Here is a 21,031-nt window from a genome sequence, read left to right on the forward strand (position 1 = left end):
CTGTAAAAAAAAGAACATCATCTAAACAAAATGAATGTCTTTCTCCTGACTCCCAGTCCAGTACAGCAGCATCTTGACAGAACAGGGTTTGCTTATATGGGCTACTGGGATTGTTCCCTGTGCTTCTAGGTCTCTTTCTTGTTTAAAGGAGGGAGATTAACGTTACAGGATATTAATGTTACAGTTTTTTAAAAAAAATGCTAAATGGGTATTATCCTTCAGACCAATTAAAAACATGTAACAAATGGCATGGAATTTTTTGAAAACTCAGAAACAGATAGAAGTTATTTTTAAGGAGATTGTTCAATTCCGGTGAAGTCAAATGCATAACTCTTAATGACACTACGTGTATTCTCTCCTACGTAAAATAGCTAAAATAAAGCATTACACATGCTTATGAAGGTACAGAACATTTTTTCATACCAGATTGTTGTTAGTTCTTGTGGGGACACAGAAGGGTAAAGTCTGATTCCAGGTGTTCTGTGAATTCCAAGCACAATCCGTAATGTTAAAATGAAAAGGGCACTGACAGTAAAAAGTATTAGCACACATGGTCAAGGACATGATCGCCAGTCCATAACAGACGGATGTAATTTTCACCACCTGAAGTTGCCAACAAGTTGCCCAAAGACACAGAATGAAACTGCTTGCTTAATTTGTAGCGTAGAACACTTCAAGTAATTCTCAGGTAACCTAGAAGATTTTGTCTTCTGGTTTCCATACTGAACTAGGGACTTCATCTCAGACAGTACTGATAAACTACTTATATATTTGTATCTTTTTCCAGTCATGGGTAAAATTATCTTTACTTTCTTAAACCAAATAGCTTGTATTAATGTGACCCTGGAGGATTCCTCTGCAGGAAAAGAGAATGTGAAGCCAATGAAATGAAAAGATGCCACCATGGTATTTTTAACTACGTTGCTGTAAGAATGAGTGCAACCACAGTAAGGCTGCTTATGACAATATGCCAAGATGCAGCATAATGCCTATTCAGAATCCCATTCAAGATGACATAAAATAATGTGCAGAGTTTATTTATGAGGACTTGATTTAAGATATACCAAGAATTACTGTGATTTAAGAAGCTTCAGGAAAAGGTATTAGAAGGAAGAAATTTCAGAACATAGAAGTCTGCCAAAGGAGAAGAGAAAGAGCAAGAGCAATTAACAAAGGCATTAAAGGGTTCAAAAAGATATGTACAAGAGCCGGGGGAAAAGTTCTTTTCTAGAAGGACTTTTCACAGGTAACTGGAGTACAGCTTCAGCTGACAATTGAAATCTCAGTGGAGGAAGTATGTGAATCAAACTGAGACACTCAAGTACAGTAAATTATCACCACCATATGGCATCCTTCTGAGGATTCTGAAGTAAATAAAGTGTGAAATAACAGTCATACGCCATTGCGGGAAATGTTGCTGCAAGGTTGTCTTCAATATTCAAAAAAATGTTAATATAGCTTCTGTATTTTCTTTAAATTTGGAGGACCAAGGAATAATCCCCAAACTCTAAAATAACGTAGTAGTCCTAGGAAATCTAGGACTAGATTTTCTACTACTATTAGGATGTAGTACTGCTAGAAAATAGAATGAAAATGCTCTAATAGAGCCACTACTTTATCTCGGTTTATCTTACTTTAACTTAGATTAAAATGTGAATGTAATTTAAAATTAGCATAGCATATATTAACTAGATTAATTTAACTAGCATGGGTTAACTGAGCTATTAACTAGCTTGCTTATCTAAATTCCTGCTTTCCAAAAAGAATGTGGTTATGGCTTCTACACATTTTTAAATTACTTGGGTTTTTTAACAGAAGTGGTTACTCTCCAAAGCCTTCAGCAGAGGACAGTCACGTCTCTCATGATGAATTTGGGCAGATCAGAAATGTATAGATGGTTGTGCCATTATCAGTTCCAAGGGGGAACGAGGGGGAGAGAGAGATTAGAAGCAAAAATAATACTTTAGCCTGTAACTTGCTTCTCCCCAGGTGACAGCAACCACTGTAGTTCACCTTATGCCAGCGAGTGCCATTTAAACGTCAACTTTTTTTTCTGTTGCAGACTTTTAGCAACTTTCTCACTCCTTTAAGCAGCCTTGAACCTCAACTTGCCACTACATATAAGGGACAGGGGGACAACTTTGTGGGCTTCCCAGAAAATCACAATTTGATTTTGTATCAAGTGCATGGCACCTTTCCAAAATACATTTAAGTAGTTGAAAGCATATGCTTGGATGGCTTCTATTAGTCTTGAGTTTGCCAGCTTTTTTTTTCATTTTATCCTTTTTCCTCAGGCAATGGGTGGCATTATCATACTAACTAAATGTTAGATATCATTAATTTTGCACGTGATCCACTTCCACTTCATGTGCCTTTCTGGCATTTTCTAGAATCACCTCTCCTCTTTTTGGTTTGGAAACAGAACAGTAAAATCAAGACATTTATTCAGGAAGCATTCACTGATAGGTAGACTCAAGTGAGGTTTCCTACAATGATTAATAGTTGGCAGATTAATAGTAGGGCAGAATTTGGCCACTGCTGTCCTTATCTGGTAGCAGCAGTAGACAAAGGTGGGTGCATAGCCACCATACAGCTCCTACATGGCTGCTGCTTCCTTCTACGGGGATAGCTTCCACAGAAATCAGTGCTTCAGTGTCCTTAAACGTAACGTCTCTTCCTCAAAGAGGTGATTAACAACTCTTTGTTAAACAAATCAAGAAATTCTTTTTTGTTTAAATGAAAATCAAATTTTAATTTGCAGGTGAGATGGAGGAAAAACTGGGTTGAAGGTACACCCCTAATTTATTTAAAACCTTAATTGGTATTGTTGGGTGCATTGATGGCCCAAAAAAGAAAAGGGAAGGACACGGATTGTACTGGTTACTTTTACTTTAGCCAGATCATCGTGGTATCTAGATCTTCAGCTCTTGCTTAGGGCAAATCTTCTGTTGCAGTGTGCTTTAAGCCTATATGAGGGGCATAGACCCTAATGCTTTTGTTTTCTGGACATTTTTTTTTCCTGGCCTGCTTGCTCTGGCATAGAAAATCTTGCATATGAATATACTGCTTTAAGAAACAGAAGAGTTTGGAGCTGTTGAAAGTGGTCGAACAGCGGTTGTCCTATTCTGTTTATTTGTTAAAAAAAATTGTGGATTGTTGATTATTTTCCTGCATATTCTTGTGCTGCCCTGAACAGGAACTTCATCTTTAGCCAGTAGAATCTGTTTGGTAACTATCAGAATACTAAGGGTGACCTGGTAAGCAGCTCCAATTTCTTAACAAGTCCATGTTTTTATTTAAGACCCATCTTCAAGGAAGTATAGTAGTTTCAAGTGGGACAGCATACTCCACCATGTGTATGCTTGTTTGGTAGAGTCAAGTCATCAAGGACTCATTCCTAAAGCAGTGTTCTGCCTCAAAATTGTCTGTTCTGCAACTGATGAAAATACTTCTTAGAGGATTTATTTTTCATACAGTTAAAGGCTGGACCAACTGCATCCTCTAAAAGTTTTAATTGTAGCATGGAGTTCTCGTTACAGGATGTCTTCAAAAGACATAGGGAACAGTTTTACTTCAATGAATACCATAGGAGACTCTGTGAACATTCATGACACTATACACTGAAGTGACACTTTGTCAGAGGTTACTGCACTGAATAATAAATTTCCCAAATATAAAAAATATTAGTTGTGTTTGGCCATTTGAACCTTCTTGCAGCATCAAATGACAATAAAATTGAACTTAGCAAGTATTCTTATCAGAAATTTTATAGCTTATTATACAAAGTAATGTGAAATATATAGATCAAAATGTAGTAACAGCTGAGTTAACAGACTTGGGCATCGGTTGGGATTTGCAGATGGAATTTATAGAAGTCCTTTCTGTAGATGAAACCATGGGTGGGCATCTGGGGGAGATTTTTTCCCCACATATCCTAGGTTATGTAACCTTTCAGTTAGCCTGTAAGATAGTATGTATATTATTGGAAATACAGAGTAGTGTGAGGACATCCAAAAGGGAAGGATGTGGTTCCCATTGTGAAGACTGCCACTACTAAAATTGTGGATTTCAACCTTCTTCTGGATTGTAGGCTTGAAAGCGAGAAGGGGAGATTTTCCTGTAACACTCTTAGTATCTCAGTTCTTCATGGTTTCATAACTCCTCTGTTCCTCCAGTACAGATGAGTGAGTGCAAACTCTTAATGCCAACAATTATAGTCAGATTCACGCTCCTGCTTTGGAAGGTCTGAGCTGCTGCTGATTTGCCAGGTCCCACAAACAGAGAGGATGCAGAAGAAAATTGTGCCTCAGAAATATTCATGAGAATATTTTGTGTTTCTGCATTATAAAAATGAATACAGCAAAGATGGTGTCTGTCACAGAGATCTGATGCTGAAGCATTTTGACAGAATTATCAGATCAGCAGTGCTTGTATGTGCAGAAGGTGGGCATTTGTGTTTGTAAATCAGTTGTTTCCTCAGATAATAATCTCAGTGATCACAGGAATAGTATTAGTGAGCATCTGACTATATAAGACAGAATAAAGTTAATCACTATGTTATGCTTTTTACTTTAAAGACTCCAAAAGGTTTTTCAATTATTTTTGAAAATTAAATATTACTATGAAATTTTAATGCATAACACTGTAAGAAATGCATTACTAATTTAGTGTTACATATCTTCGGTTTAGTTTCTTCTAACTTTAGTTTCCAAATGGATTAAAGTTGCAGTCCTCAGTACAATGCGCTACAAAATTCCAGTCTTAAGAAAACAGAAAAGGATGGCACAATTTAACAGACAAGTGCAAGTGAAAACAGTTCTTTGAATGTAAATGATACACAATGGAGAAAAAGAGGAAAAATTATTTTTTAAATCTCCTGATCACTTGTCTCTGCTCAGTAATATCACTCCAGTTAGCATCTAATTTAGTTCTCTGATGTAACAGAACCTGTTTGGGTCAGAAGAGATAGAAGGTAACTTCTATCTTTTTCCAGAAGGAAGGAACATGGGGCTGAAGCATGGTTCTTATGGTAAAATTTTCACGTCTATTTATATTAGCATTATCATTTGGTGCAATATTATCATGTGATGATCTTATATCCCTGAAGTGGTGTCTGGTTTTGCCCTTTTCACCTGGAATAAAAAATACAGACTTAGGAAGTTTAAACCGCAGGGGTTTTTTTACAAGGTTGATCTAAACAAAACTGTTTGGAGCAGCACATTGCCAAGTGGAAAGTAAGTTAATGAAATGCTTTATTAAACTGTCCTCAAATTTTAAGCAAACCTGTCTCTCCACTCCTAAAAAGCCTAAAGAGTAAATACCCCAGTGTATTGCAATGAGGACAACTATTCCTATAGTTCAGGCATAGAATAGAATTAAATTTTAGCTTGATATTGCTGACCTTTCCGCATTTAGGAAGTCTGAGGAATGTGGATTGCTATTTGGGAGGATTATTGAAAGAGTAATAATTTCATATTGTCTGTATTCTCACAGGTATGTTTTCTATAATCTCCCCTTCATCAAAATGTTGTTCAATTTTTATATTAGGTAAACTTTTCTTTCTTTTTAGTTTCCCACTGAGGCTTGTATTCATAGTTTTCAGTTGATAACAAGACTTACTCCTGGATATGTAAACGTTGACGTAGTCCCCTGAGCCTGATGCAATTAAGCCATTAGTGAATAACTATAGCTTCAGTACAGCAACTGAGTGCACAGTAAAACTTCAAACTTGGCCCAGGTTTTCTGAAAGAAGAAGTCCCAGATAGATAAAGACTTCCAAGCTTTTCACAAAACCCATGGTTTGTACAAACCTCCTCTACCAGCCAAGAAGTAGAAGAAGAACCTGTATGTTCTCCCTCGGCGGCTGGGTGGTCAGATTGAGAAAGGATGCAGGGAAGTAGCCCTCTCCTCTGACCTTGTCCTGAGAACATTTTATGAAGGTAGGGGATCTTTGGGGTATCTAAGTTTCAGTGGATGCTACTGGTACTGGAACACCATTTTGAGACAGGGTTAGATTTTGAGACCTTGGATTCAGCTACAGTTCAGCTGTCTGTAACTGTCTATCTGAGAGTCATCTAAGCTTCGTTTATAGTTAATGGAGAAGAGAGAGAGGCACTTCCAGGGTGCAATTCATCTAACCTGTTTTAGACATCTATTTATGGATGAGATGACTCATTCCTTAGAAATGCCCATTTATCTTTGGCAATATCATGTAACACCTTTCCTAGCTAGAGTTAGAATAAAAAATATTTCATCCATCATGGGTGGAGAGAGTGTAAATGCGTAAATGTTAATGTTGCTTTCATTTTGCTTAATCGAGAATTTTACATAAAGACGCTTCCTTTTGTAATTGTAAATCATAGCTCTTTTGGCACCGATAACATTTTCTTAAACAATATTTAATTATCGCTCATGTTGCTTTGTTTGAATTATCCCTCTCAATGAATTCTACTCAGAATTGTTTTAGTAAATGGGCTCTTTCTGAGTAATAAATGTGTTTGAAATGTGTGTGTAGGTAAGAATTACTAATGAGTACTATACGTTGTCCACCTGTAATAATGTGATCAGATGTCGAGTCCTTAATTTTTGGTTCAGTAATCAGTCTATTTGCTACATGAAAACTACTACAGAAGTGTTTTTGAGGGTGGTGTAATAGTGTGTGCTTCAAAAGAAATTCATGATAGTTTTCTAAGCTGTGATTTATTCTTTTTTCTGTGATAGCACGAGACTTTCCATCTTGTTCTGTTATTTCCTAACCAAGACCAAATTCACCAATGTAAAGCAGATTTACTATGTATTCTAAGTAGTTTTTATTTCTCTAAGTGGTTTTTTTTTTTGTCTAAACGCATACTCTAAAACTTGTGAAATTTTATTTGTCAGAAGATCTGGATATATTCTATATTTTGCATGCTATGTTCTAATTACACTCCACACATAATAATGTAAAGCGCCTTTACTTGTCTGCCTCTACATTCCCTCCAAGATAAAGTTTTCAATATTTCAGCACTCTTAGTTACTTGAATGCTTGCACCAACTTTCAGTCATCCTATTACATTCACTTGATTTAATAAACAAGGATTTCTAAATTCTTGCTTAATTACTTGTGCTTCTGGCATTGGTTTAGAAATTATTAAATAATCTATTCTCAATATGGCCCCTATTTACTTTCATAATACCTGGCATGAAAATTACTGTTGTATAATATTACAACCTCCAGACCCTTTGCTTTTGTTCTGCTATCTCTAAGTCAAGTCTGATAAACTTGTAGAAGAGTGGTTGTTCTATTTATCTAAAAGCCATCAGAACCACATTGCCTTCAGTTTTGTAGATGGAATCTCACACTGAAGGAACCAGAAGTATATTTTGTGTATATTTTCTTCTTCAGTTTTGTTCATTGGTGCCCCTGAAACCTTTATGTGAACTGCTGTTATTTCTTATAGCATATATCGTTAACTTTCAGTCCTTGCCTACCATCCTTGGGATCCTTTCTGGCTTTGCAATGCATTATGCATTTTTTCCTATAAGGAATGCACCATGCCTTTTCCCTCCCTGCTGTACTACTGAGTTGTGTGTTTACTTGTCTTAACGTCCAGTCTATAAAGAAAGTTTGTTTCTTCGGACTGCTCAAAGTCCTGCTGAACCTATTCTGCAGGTCTTTAACACGTTTGTAGATTAAGTGGAACAGATTATTCATACATTATCATAGTGCAGATCGCTGTTTCTTTTTCCTACCTAAATTTTTATTTCACTGTAATATGCTGGCATCTTTGAATACTTGATACCAAGTGATCCACATCTTGATAAGATGGATTGATGTTATCTTTTTGTTGCAGAGAAATCACCTTCTAAGTCGAACTGTTTGTAAGTCACCCTCCCTGCCACAAGGACCCTAAATTCCTATTAATTCTTTTTACCCACAACCGTTAGGTTTAACATCACAGTTCATGATTATGTTTAGTTTCTGTGACCAAAAAGCATGAGAAGGAATTTTTTTTACTTTAGAGTGTTTGAGGGGAAATTAGAACATTTTATATGTGACTTTATAAGGTTTATGTTTAAGTAGGTATGATCTGTGTGGTAGTCATGCGTATGTAGGTTTTACGTGAAATCATGTTTGCCACATTGACATTCCAGGCAGAAAGGAGGAAAATTAGCATTTTTTAACTGGAAGAGGTAGTTACAAATATAAAAAATAAAACAATACAATATCCTATTTTTTTCTATTATTAGTAGTATTGTTATTACTCTAGTCCAAAACACTCAGTCTGAAACATGCAGGCACTTCTTGCAGGCAAGAGTTATATTGATTGCATTTGTTTCCAGGTTAGATCCATGTGCTAGAGTCCTACTTCAATGAAAAAAGTCATATTTTTCTTGAAAGCCTGTACTGACAGTCTTCCCAATTAAAAACCCAATATACCAGTGTTCCTTCTTCCCTTCCTCTCACCCAGAAAACCACACACAATATGTGATTTTTTTAAAAATATCTGATTTTGGGGGGACAAAAAAGGAAATCCAATGCATCTCTGATTTTATTTCTCCTTTACACAATAGGATATATTTAGGTTTTTAATTTTCCTGTAAATGGGACTCTTTCCTAATACCTAAAATAATATTTTAACGTTTCTTTTTGGTTTATCTATGCTTTATCTTTTGCTTTGTGTTGTCTCTCTGCTCAAAATAAGGTTCTACTTCCTCTTTCATTTTTGTAATCCCAAATGCTGTGTATCAATGAAAGTACACCTCAATTTTCTTCTATATCTAAGGGCAATGACAAGTATCAGTATTTAGTATTACACAATTCCGCTTCCCTAGATACAGTATTTCTTGAAAGTAAGTTTCACTCAGTGCTTCTAAGCCTCTAAATGTGAGTAATGTGTTTGTTTCATTGGAATGAAAATAGGGATAATTATGTTTGCTTGTAATGCATTGTATATGGTGAGATGTCTCTATCTTTATTAATCCCAGAAATTGTAATCTGTCCTTTGCAATTACTCACAATTTACATTTTGTCCATGTAACGAAGAAATATTTTGTTCTTATAATTCATGCATTTGTTTTGTACACACATATTTATATCTCTGTACTGAAACTCCTACAGTACAACATTTTAAAGTACACAGTATAAATCTCAGCAGCAGGAAATCTTAGTAAAATATCTGACTGTATAATCCATCTGGTCTGACCAGTTCCCGTTCATTAGGAGTCTCTTATGATCAACATCTGGTAGGATTAGACTGCCCTGAACAACAAGGATTTAGCTTGCAGTACTTACATGCAGCTTTACTGAACCAAAAGGTCATCGGAAATATCTGTTAAAATCAAAGTAGTATGATTAATCTAAAAATTATTACATTTATTTTGTAACTGGCAGAGTTAGGATTAAATGAGTGAACTGTGCCTTTAAAAGTATAATCTGAAACCTAGTTTGCACCATCGATCAGTGGAGACCCCTGAATCCAAACTATCGTCGTTAGATTGACAATTCATCAGGAACATCGCCTTTCTTTACTATTTTCCTGGGAAAAGGGGATAAAATTGGCTTGATAAAAATCAAATATTGTGGTCAAATGGATGGTAGCTATTTACTACTGGTCAGCGGGTGCTTGCACTAATAATCCCACTGAAGTAAGCAATACCTGTTCACCTAAAACAAAATCAACATGTGTGCAACTTTTGTATCCTTGTGAGGTAGGGGATCATTTATATATCATACGCAGAGAATCATCATACAGAGATCATATAGGAAGTAAAAAACATGCCAACAACCAAAATTCAGTGTCAGGGCTCTAAGAGCACCAAAAGCCCTTTCTGACCCTGACCGGCCCCCCGAGGTGTCCCCGTCCCCCCCTCCCAGGACACAGGACCCTGTTTCAGCTCAGCCCAGTGCCATCAGTCCCTGCCCCAGCGATGCTGTGGGAGTGCTGGTCTCTCTCTCTCCATCACAGCCATGCCTGGCGTGGACCCTGTTGGTTTGGACCATTTCCCGGCTTGTCTTCAGACCTGTCTTGTCCGTACAGACCTGCCCAGCGATCACGGGTCTGGCTCTGACCCTGGTTATTCTCACCAGACCCGATCCTGTCCCAGACTCGTGGATGAACTTCCCAGCTTTACCCCAGACCTGCCTTACCGCTGTGAATTTGCCTGGAGGTGTAGCCTCGCGGCTGAAACTGGCTGTTTTCTCCAAGCCTGTCCTGCTCCCCTCGCTGGGGTGCTGGCTGGTGAGGTCCCTGGTCCAGGGGCTGTGTTACTGCACTCGCATCCCTCTTCCTTAGGGAGCAGCCAGCCCCATGCCGCTCCCCAACGTTCGCTTTCCTTCCTTAAACCTACACTCATCCTTCCTGATACAGACCACAAGAGTGCTGCAATTTGGTCTCGTCTAGACTCTTTTTTTTTTTTTTACAGCCCATTTAGTCATTTTATCTACTCGCTCAATTTGCTAGAGATTAAAGAAATTAATTTCTTCCTTGGCAATGCAAGTTCTTGGCTCCTCAACCCCCCTGTATTTCTTCCTTCACAGGTGCAGGGTCAGGTACTTTGTTGTTTGCCTCTCAAACAACACTGAATTTGATACAACAGCTATGAGGTAGGCAAGTGTTGCTGCCATCCACTTCACAGAAAAAAAGATACAGCTAGACTTGGTAGCAAACTTTAAAAGCTTATTTCAGTCGTATGAACTGTATCACAGAGCAGCTCTGGCAGAATGAGGGGTAAAAGCCAGTTCTCTTGCATCGCGTCTTCTCTTGTGCCTCAAGCACAAGGGCCATCCTTTTCTTCCTGCAACTGCGTCCCTTACACATGATGCAAACCCTTCGTTTTTTGGAGCTTGCTCCTGGGTAAACATATTTGCACCTCAGTAATTTTTGAAGTTGACCACACATAGATCTATTAAATGTGCAGTATGGTGAAATACTGATTTCATCTAGCTTTGAATGCAGAGCAGTGTAAAAGCGCTCTTTTTTTTTTGCTGTGAGTGAAGGACTAGGGTGTCTAAGCAGTGGTTTGTGAAACCTTCTAGGTTTATTGATGATCAGGTCTGGTAATTCCTGTTTTGGGAAAATGAAATGTTGGTGTCTTTAAAGTGCCTAAAATTTATATAAACAGACATAGAGCAAACCTTCATTAAATTGTAACAAGGGACTAAAACCACATAGCATTATACTACTGTGTTATAAGTCAGTGCGAGATTTACTTAGGAACTGCAGATCCCCACCAGAGCTTAATGCATTTTTGTTACAACTTTCTACAGCAGTTTCCTGCAGTTGAAATTATCCTGTTCTACACAATAAAGAAGCAGAAGTACAGTAATTTACAATTTTCTTTACTCAGAGCTGGTGGAATGAAACAATTACTGCTGTGCTCTAAAACAGCTTGTACCGCTCGTGATATGCTTTCCAGTACTGCAAGCATCTGCTAAAACAAAACATGCAGCATTTTGTATTTTGAGTTTCACAATTTTAATCCAAAATCACAACATTTGCTACAGGAATTGGCAGCTCTAGAACTGGAGGTGAGGCTTTGCAAATTCTGATGTTGGACCCATATCCAAATTACAAGATTCTGTAGTTAAATTTATTTGAAAGAAGTGAAGAACTTCCGCAGGAAGAAAACCACAAATTTCAATTCTGTGCGATATTTAGAAAGAAAGAAAAGAACCTGAGGATGGTGAAAAAAAGGTATGGAAATAGGAAACAGACTGGAAAATGTAGTGAAAATACCCCCAGACCAGGCGCAGGATGAGATGTGTCAGACTAGTGGTCATAGCATTGAAAGGGGAAAAAAAATACTGTCTTCTAAAAAACCAATGTAAACCTTGTAAATTCTTATTAAGCTCCTAATACCTTGTTGTGATAATGGGAAAGAAACACCTTTCTTTTGGCAAAATCTCCACAACAGATGCATCTGAAAAACATCCAATATCTGATTGTGGCAGTGAAGTGAAAAGGTTTCCAGCTTCTCTGGCACCAAATTTAATAAGGTGTGTCTTTTGGGAGGTTAATCAGTAGTTCAATGAAAAGTCTAAGAGCTCTGAAAGCTGCAGAGTATTGGGCTTCTAGCAGATGGGGCAGGGGCGTGTCAAAGAAATTTCTCAGTGACTGAATGTAAGTAAGTGCTGCTTGTAAAAAATTCATATCATTGCTCAAAAAAAAATTCATATGCAATTGAATACCTCAATTGCAGAGTTCATGAACAAGTTCTGAAGGGAAGGAATCACAGCAGGTCAGTAGACAGTCTGATGTGTAATTTTTATAATCAAGTGTCAGCCTTGTGCCCTCCACTGAAGCCTATCTATAGGTGTTAGTCTATTTAGTAATATTTAATGTGTATTTTTTATCATTTTTCTCATATTAATAATGGTCTAATTTGACTAAACAGTATTTGATGAATCAGCTGTTTTCTGCTCAGATCACCTGAGTAATGTTAATCTAGTCTCTGAGATTAAAAGAATGACTAGAAATGGCTCTAGAAAACAATCAAGAAAATATCAGAAAAGCAAACCTGCAACTAAAAGATTTCTTGTTTTACAGAAGAAGGTTGGACAGTACAGGGTAGAAGTATATGGCAAGTTGTATGCCTTTGGAAAGTACAGTTCTGTTAGCTAAGGAAAATTTTACTTTTTCTAAGTCACGTATGACAGTTTTAGTGAACTTTCGTACTAGGTAGAAGGAGTTTGGACATTAATTAAACTATGATCAAGAGAGGTCTATTTTCTTTTGTTATCACTCATGGTTTGTTTCAGAAAAGCAATTTTATTTTGTATCGAGAAAAACCTGTATCATAAGGAGCAGTTAATGGCATTGCTGGAGCTAAAATATCAACCATTCATTTTACTAGTATACTAGCAGAAAACGGAGTCACTACTGATCATTTTTTGTCAGTGAATACATTTTCACAGAATGTGCTTAAAAACTGATTATAACATCACAAAAGTATGAAGGATATAACTCAAATTTTGGCAGACTGACCATTCTGACTGTTGCTTCTGTAAAATAAAATAATTTTTAATTAAAAAATCACCTATATGTCCACTTGTTTTAATCATTGCAAAAGGTTATAAGGTAAAAATATGTCTTAGTAATTTTAAAGCATGGCTAAAAGGCATAAGATGAAGCAGAGGCCATGAAAGAAGTAATTAAGGCAGCCAGTGTAGTAATGATGTTCAGGAAATACTTCATTGGTCAACCAAGAAACTTGGCAAAACCAACTTAAAGGGACCAGCAAAAAGGTGGAATGCTGTTTGAGCATCAATTAATGCAATTACTACATTGCAGAAACCAGATTATGCTTCGTCTTGAAGAAATTTGCAAAAGTACAAAGATAGTTTTAATGTTCCCCTTTTTTTACCAAAAACTGTGTTGCTATCTAAAACAGTTAAGCAGCCTACCAAAAAAATTATATCAGTTGCATGGTAAACATTAAGGCATGAAATACACCCAACAGAAACACTAACATGTATAGATTGGGAGGATGCTCACAAACATATATTAAAGAAAGGCTGAAGGATTACCGAAGGGATGAGTTTGTCTTGAAAGTAAAGCTGCTAGCAGAATGCAGAAGTCTCACCTGTGACTTTTTATTTTTATTTTTATCTCATTGCATCCCCTTGCTCTTACTGTGTAGTTAGGCATGAGTGTGATAGACTTTCAGCAGAGGAAATTTAGCAATAGCTGGGTCTTATTTTTGCATGGATAAAATGCCTTCTCATTATATAAACTTTATAATTATTTCAATTCAAATGAAGAAGTTCCTGCTCCTGAAGGACATATACCGCCACTTCCTCTTCTTTACTTGACCATGTCACTGTATATCAAATACTTTCAGATTGTTTTGAATGGACTGTGCTTCTCTCTCAAAGGAGGTCTTGGAAAAGGAGGGTTAAGAGAGAGATTTAAAATACGTAATTCCAGTGACACATACAGGAGGTCATTGGAAAGTATCTTCATATGACTTATAGACTTCTAAATTTTCCTGTTTAATATCAGATATATTTCTCTTCCATGTATTGTATTATCTGCGTTTGCACTTGAGATATCTGTTTTACACTGTGATTTGCTTCTCCTATTTCTTTTATAACAAAAAAATAAAACAGTCAATCAGTACAATGAATGTGATCATAATTTTATTAAATTAAAGTTGGAGTGCCACTCTCTTCATTTCAGTCTGTAACCACATTATATCCAGCTAAAATTATTTTTGCTCATCTATTAGGAATAGTAATGTGGAACTCTGTTTTTGCAGTCATGTGGCTGGAGCAAAACCAGCAGTGATTAAGACAGAAAACCTTGAAGTAGTTATATGGAAAAAAACTCTAAATCTGTAAACCAGATTTCTTTGTATATTATCTGGCTTCTTTGTGCTATTAGGCAGCTCAAAGAGGACAGAGTCTTGGCACTATTAAAAAAAAAACAGGTGAGAAAATCTGTTGGTACATGGTTGCGTGTGTCACCTTTAAGCAAACCATACTACTTGCTGCCTCATGTGAAGATGCATGCTCTAAGATAAGAGGAGGGCACAAAGGAGTTCATTAAGCTTTACCAATCCCTAAGTGATGTAAGCTAAGCTCTGCTGATTCATGCTAGGACCAGCTGACAGGGGTTTCAAATCAGTACTCAGCACTGAGAATATGTAAGAGTTTCCTTGATGAGTCTTTTCCCTTTATGCAGTCTCAAACATCACTTTGGCTACAAGAAAGCTTTTGGTCTTAACAGCACTAGAAATACACAAGAATTGTCCATACCCATGTAGCAAAGTGGGAGCCCACTGTGAACGTTTCGTCACACGTAGTAAAGCTCTTTACGTAGTACACCCCTTGATAGTAGATTATGGTCGTAAAAGAACAGCGCCTTGATCAGATTTTAGGCGAAATGGAAAAAAAATGTGGGTGCATATATCATCGTCGAGATCATTGCTTGTCATTACAGTGATAAATATAGTCCATCTGCTTCCTCCTCACTGAGTCTCAGTTCACTAGTTTGCCTTTTCTCAACTTCTGACAGGTGAGGAATGATCTGACTGGCGTCCTGTATGGTGAAGACATCGAGATTTCAGATACAGAGAGTTTCTCCAATGATCCTTGCACAAGTGTAAAGAAGCTTAAGGTATGTGCTGCTGTTTGAGGAATAAAGAGAAAGTGGTGTTTATGTCATGGCATTTGATTTATATTTTTTTTTCCTTTGAAGAAGGCTAATAAAACAAAATTTGCATAAGAAAGATACACTACTACATTCCATTGCATAGTAAGGTCAACAAATTGCATCTTGAGGGCCTAGTCCTGCTTAAGTCAATAAATGTCTATGCACATAGTAAATATTTTTATAGTTCCTGATAGGGGCACTAAGTAAAGCAAGTTGTTGCTGGCTCAATGTTTGTACCTAAAGCACCGGTCTTAGTGATATATGTGTGAAACCTCTTGAGGTTTGGAGCCAAAAGCCTTGTAAGGTAAATTATCATGTAGCAAAAGCATTGAGCATCTTTCCATTAGCTTCATTACACATTTTAAATTGAATTCTTTGCTTATATCATCCGCATTATTTCATATGAATCATAGAAAAAAAAGGAAAAATAGATTTGATAGCAGAATAATTTACCATCCTTCTCTTATTATAATGATTTATTAGGCTCCTGGCATCTCATAAAATTAAAACTATATTTTAGCATTACCATGCAGTGCAACCAACAATAAACTAGACATAGCAATATGAATCTTAAACTGCGTATGAACATGAAAATGTTATTGGACAGCAAGAGAAAGCACTTTTAAATGGTGAAGATTGAATCATTGCTAGCATCAAATACGTATGATACACAATCAAAGCCACAATCCTGGAAATACTCAAATATGCGTAAAATAGGCTGAAAAACCCCTAATAAACTGAATGGCTTTAAAACCCTAAAATTAAAGCAAGGATATCAACCTCTATCAGACTAGACCATTACTGAAGCTAACTGGAAAAGGTGTGAAGCATGGTAAACCAAGTGTGCTTTATTATTCCTAGAGTCTAGAGATGCAAGCCTGAATGTTTAAAGTATAAATAGGTAAAGATTATGTTTATAGGAAGCCATTTGTGCCTGTCCAGTCTAAGCCAGTTTGCATTTCCTATCTGGGGTTGGAAAGACTCCAGTATATATTATCAGTAAAGTCCACATTTCTTACAAGGTCTTTAACCCCTGGCATCAGAAAGCTAACAATTCTGAAGGCAGAGCTATTTAAACCAATGAATGATGTAATAACAAGAAAAAAGCATATAAGATGTATATTTAGGCTGAAGGTTAGAAGAAGCAATGAGATTCTAGCCTTCCTGTACGTCAACAACACGCTGTTTGTTTTATAGGGAAGACCAGAAGACTCTAGCAAAAAATACACTAAAGCTATTTCTTCTTCAAAACAAATTACTACAATAAATAAGCAATTATCTAGACAATTGCTTATTCTTGACAGGAATGTAAGGTTACTTGTCCTTAGGTACATGTGTCAGGCACAACTTAGCTATCCAATTCTAAAAATGTTCATTCCTTTCTTCAAGATGTAAACCTAGCATGGGTAAACTGGTATCTGCTTACTGTACTTGTGATTCAGACATAAAATACCTTTTATTTTCATAAACACAGTTTAAATTAATGAAATCAATGATTATGCAATACAAAATAGGAATATCTGGTATGATTTGCAGAAATATGTTTTATATTTGTCCCAGCAACACCTTAATTTTCACTGCATTGACTCCAGCCTCTTTGAATCACAGTTGGAAAGTAAATTCATGTTTAAGGACATCTTTAGAACTCATTTTTGTGTTCAGAGAAAGGGATGTTGGAGGATGTGCATTTGTACATCAACTTAAATGTTTAAAAATTCTAAGCACGCACAGGCAAATTGTATGAGCAATAACACTTCTGCTTCCAACTTTCTTGTATCTTGCACGTAGGACAAAAAAATTGCAATATATGAATTCCAATTCAACAAAACAGTTTCCATCTGATTTCCCGAATACAATAGGTGTTTTGGATACTGACCAAACACTATCTCTCATTCTAACAGTCAAGTTAATTAAATATTAAAATTTTGGGCCATGAACAGGTTTGGATGCGGCCTCAATCTAAGTGAGTGACATGCACGCTAACACTGATACCAGCAAGTTTTGCCAGCATGTTACAATGGTGGGAGCTGATATCTTCCAGTTCACCTTCACCATCAGTGATTCTATAGCTAAGGTCAGAGGCTTGTCTATAGTTCTTCAAGTGGACATCCAGGCATTTAGAAGGCAGAACATGTGGATACCTCTATTGACAAAGTTACCCAGCTTTGAGTAGATGTATTGATAACATCTTCACTGTCAGATACATGGTAGAGGATAAGACAGAGTATCTGAGCTGTTCAATTTAGATATTTCATAAAGAGCCTGCCAAGACATTGACTTTTCCTGGCAGATGAGATATTGTAGCAATCCTTCTCTGGAAAGCTGTGTAATACAACATTGTGGTGTTATTCATTAGAAATGAGACAGATTAAAATCTGATCACAGAAGGGAAGCTCTGCAGGATGAAGAAAAAAAAATAGCTGCCTATTCCAGCATAATGTGCATCACTCAAAAACTCTGAAAAGGCTAAAGAGTGCCTCATATCTGAGGCTGTTAGAAATGGCAGTGGAGGAGACAAGTTGTTCTTCATCCCTCAGTGGAGCATCTTAGATGTCTTGATCCTCACTGTCTTCAGGGTTTATACTACTCAGCTGCCTGTAGTACCAAAGGCACTTTATATTTAGTGGATGAATAATATCCTCACCTATATGAAGGAAAGAAGGGAGCATTCATTTTTGAGGCTCTGCTATAGTCTACATTTATAAAACATGTTTTTATGGAGAATCCGCCACAACTGTGGGTAGTTGAAATGTAACTGTTCTTCATTTTCTTGTTTGAACTTTAGTCCATATGGGAACATATGTATTGCTTACTGAGGGGCAAAGCTTAAACGCTGATATTGCTACTCTAATCTCTGAGAAGAGTAAATATGACAGCTCACCATCTGGCAAATGGTCTAAACATTGGTCTTTTTATATAAGTGCAGTTTTGGGAGTTGCCTTCCCCCTGGGATGTTTTTAATCATCTCCTAGATCACCTGCCTAGTTCCATGAATTAAAAACTCTTCTGTCAAATACACTTTAGCTCCATGCAAGCAATTTACAACTCTGTGAGAAAGAAAGAGTACTTGACACTTTCTGGGATGTAGTGGGTGACTTTTTTGATCCCTGCAAGGGAGCTACACCGTGTTAACTTGCATTGGTCCCATGAGGGTTGATGTAAAGGAATAATAGTATATCCTTGCCAGGAGATCATACTGGTTGATAGTCAGTTAACAGTGTGACTGAAGGGGGAAAAAAATTATGCCCCAGTGAGTATCGGACGTGACTCTTTGCATGTGACTATGATGAGGACATATACCTTGACCTATGAGCGCTGACATGAGCCCAGCTCTGATAAACTTCAGTGCAGACTTTATTATCCATCCAGATAAAATCTCTGCAAGGGAATTTGAAGCTTCAGTGTCTCTTACTCAGGACAGAGCCAGCAGACCCAAGCGTGGCATCAAATGGATCCAGGCTTATTTACCATCTTGGATGCAATTCTTCAGGAACAAATTTGGGGAAAATGTGGAAGAGGATGCAAAAAGCAGAGTTGGAGAGAAAGAGGCTTACTGAGGAGTGCATCATTGCACACAGAATGTTATACGTGGATGAGGAGATTGAAGTAGACAGATGCCTGTAATCTTGAGAGCAGACAACAGACGACCCTTTATTGCTAAAACACACACATACTTATAGTCACATATTCTGCAAAGTCACTGTACACGCGCACAAGCATAAAATATGATTGGTTATATCAACACTGTACATGTGCATAAACATAAGATATAATTGGTTATACTAACTCTGTACACGCGCATAAACATAGGACACAATTGGTTATACTAACTAAAACATGCAAAACTTGTCTCAGTCTAATTGGTCAAGATAAACTGCCGAATTGAGGTTCCTTGTGCCAAGTTCCCTTTATTGTGGAATGTGCACCTATGTTCTTCTAATTGGCATCTTTCGTTTTTTGTCTTCTCGTTTATTCTGTTCAAGGTCTTCTAAAGGCGTCTGGAATGCTCTTGCGACCGTTAGCTAAAAATGTGTCTACAATTCCCCCTTTTTTGTTTTTCGACAATTAACAACATGCTGTACTGCCCTTTGCAAAAACCTATGAACACAGTTAATTAAACACGGCAAAAGCAACATTATACCTAATAAAATACATAAGAATAAAAGACTGTTCAGGTAATGTCAATGACACACAAAAAGAGGTTTGATTAATAGCTTTAGCCAGTGTCACCCAAACATTCTTACTGTCCCACGGTGTTAAAAGATGTGGATCAATCACCGGTGCCACTGTCATGCTGCTTACTACAGTCAGCGTGTTCCATATCAATCTCAGCATAAGGTTTCATCCATTTAGTTGGAATCCAGTTCGGCCCATTTTCTGTAATGACACAAGCATAACCTCGGCCCCACGTTATTATCAATGCTTCTTTGGCATCAGCATTATCTATTTGCTTTTCAATAGCATCTCGCAGACAATCAATAAAGGACATATAAGGTTCCGTATTACCCTGCCTTATACTTGTAAATGATTGTTGTGGCTTTCCAGCTTCAGGCAAGGTTAACACTGCCTTCAGAGCTAAGGAAGCTGATTCTTGTAATGCTTCTACCGGTAGCCTTGCTTGCCTATTAACATCTGCAAAGTCACCAGTCCCCAACATTTGTGCAGAAGTGATCATATACCGCGGATCTCCTTCTGGGCGGTCCAGATTTCTTAGTGCCGCTAAATCACATAATTCTGCCCATTTCACCTTCCATAACAGACGCTGAGTCGGGGTTAAAATCATTGTAGCCAATTGTGTACAGTCAAAGCCCGTTAAAATTGGACCAGAAAATATATTCTCCAATAACGCCTGACTAAACGGAGCAGACAGTCCATTAGCCATTACTGTTTTCCGTACTTCTTTTATTAAATCCCAATTGAAAGGTTGCCGTTTGGGGCATTCTGCCTGACTGTAACTGGAAAAGCCACAGGATTTAGACCTTCGCTTAACATTTTATCATTTATGTCCTTCCATCGCCTTTTTATAGCTTCTCCTGGGGATGTATCTGCCTCATAGGGAGGTGCAGAGGGGATAGGTCTCTGCTCGAGAGGCAGGTTACTTAAAGGTTGATCGTTGCCTCCATTAATGACATCTCCCTCCGTGTTTAATTCCTCATCACTGTCCGAATTGTTTACCACCTCGCCACACACACTTTTCTTTCTTTCCAGGGTATCTTCAATTGAAATTTTTACAGCAGCAGCCATGTCCTTTTCTGCCTTAAGGGCTTTCAACGTTTCCAGCACCAATCTCCACGTAGCGGAGGTTTTCTGAGCCTTCACGTCCCCACGCGATACAAAGTCCCAAATTACTTTTCCCATTTCTTCCCAATTTTTAACTTCAAAGACTTCTACATTCGAAGTGGGGGCACCATGGTCCTTAAGCCACTTCAGCATCATACGTAAAGTATTTGAATCATACTTAATCCCTCTCATGGAGAGGATATGCAAAAGCATTCGTACAATTGCCCCTTCTTCCACAGACATCTGGGCACCCATTTTAATCCTTCTAGCCGCTCACCTTACTTCCAAACGAGCAGGGTGATTCATCTCCCGGGAGAAGGTTGTCCACTCAGTCCAGCTGGCTAGACGATCGTTCGGCTGGAGTCTCCTCCGGACGCACTTCCAGCAATTCCAGCGTTTTCTCGGCCCGCAATCATGTCGGGGTCACCATTTGAGGAGATTGAAGTAGACGGACGCCTGTAATCTTGAGAGCAGACAACAGACGACCCTTTATTGCTAAAACACACACATACTTATAGTCACATATTCTGCAAAGTCACTGTACACGCGCACAAGCATAAAATATGATTGGTTATATCAACACTGTACATGTGCATAAACATAAGATATAATTGGTT

The 21,031-nt window shown here is 37.6% G+C and overlaps 1 protein-coding gene across 4 annotated transcripts in view; it reads left to right on the plus strand.

Moving 5' to 3' along the window:
* GABBR2 (gamma-aminobutyric acid type B receptor subunit 2) overlaps positions 1 to 21,031 on the plus strand; it is a 490,947-nt gene that overhangs the window by 215,004 nt on the left and 254,912 nt on the right. For all 4 annotated transcript variants that reach the window (XM_052787480.1, XM_052787483.1, XM_052787481.1 and 1 more), the window contains one exon: positions 14,997 to 15,098. In XM_052787480.1, coding sequence (XP_052643440.1) covers positions 14,997 to 15,098 — 102 coding nt within the window. The remainder of the gene's footprint in view (positions 1 to 14,996; positions 15,099 to 21,031) is intronic.

Source organism: Harpia harpyja, chromosome 5 (assembly GCF_026419915.1).
Source record: "Harpia harpyja isolate bHarHar1 chromosome 5, bHarHar1 primary haplotype, whole genome shotgun sequence".
Classification (NCBI taxonomy): Eukaryota; Metazoa; Chordata; class Aves; order Accipitriformes; family Accipitridae; genus Harpia; species Harpia harpyja.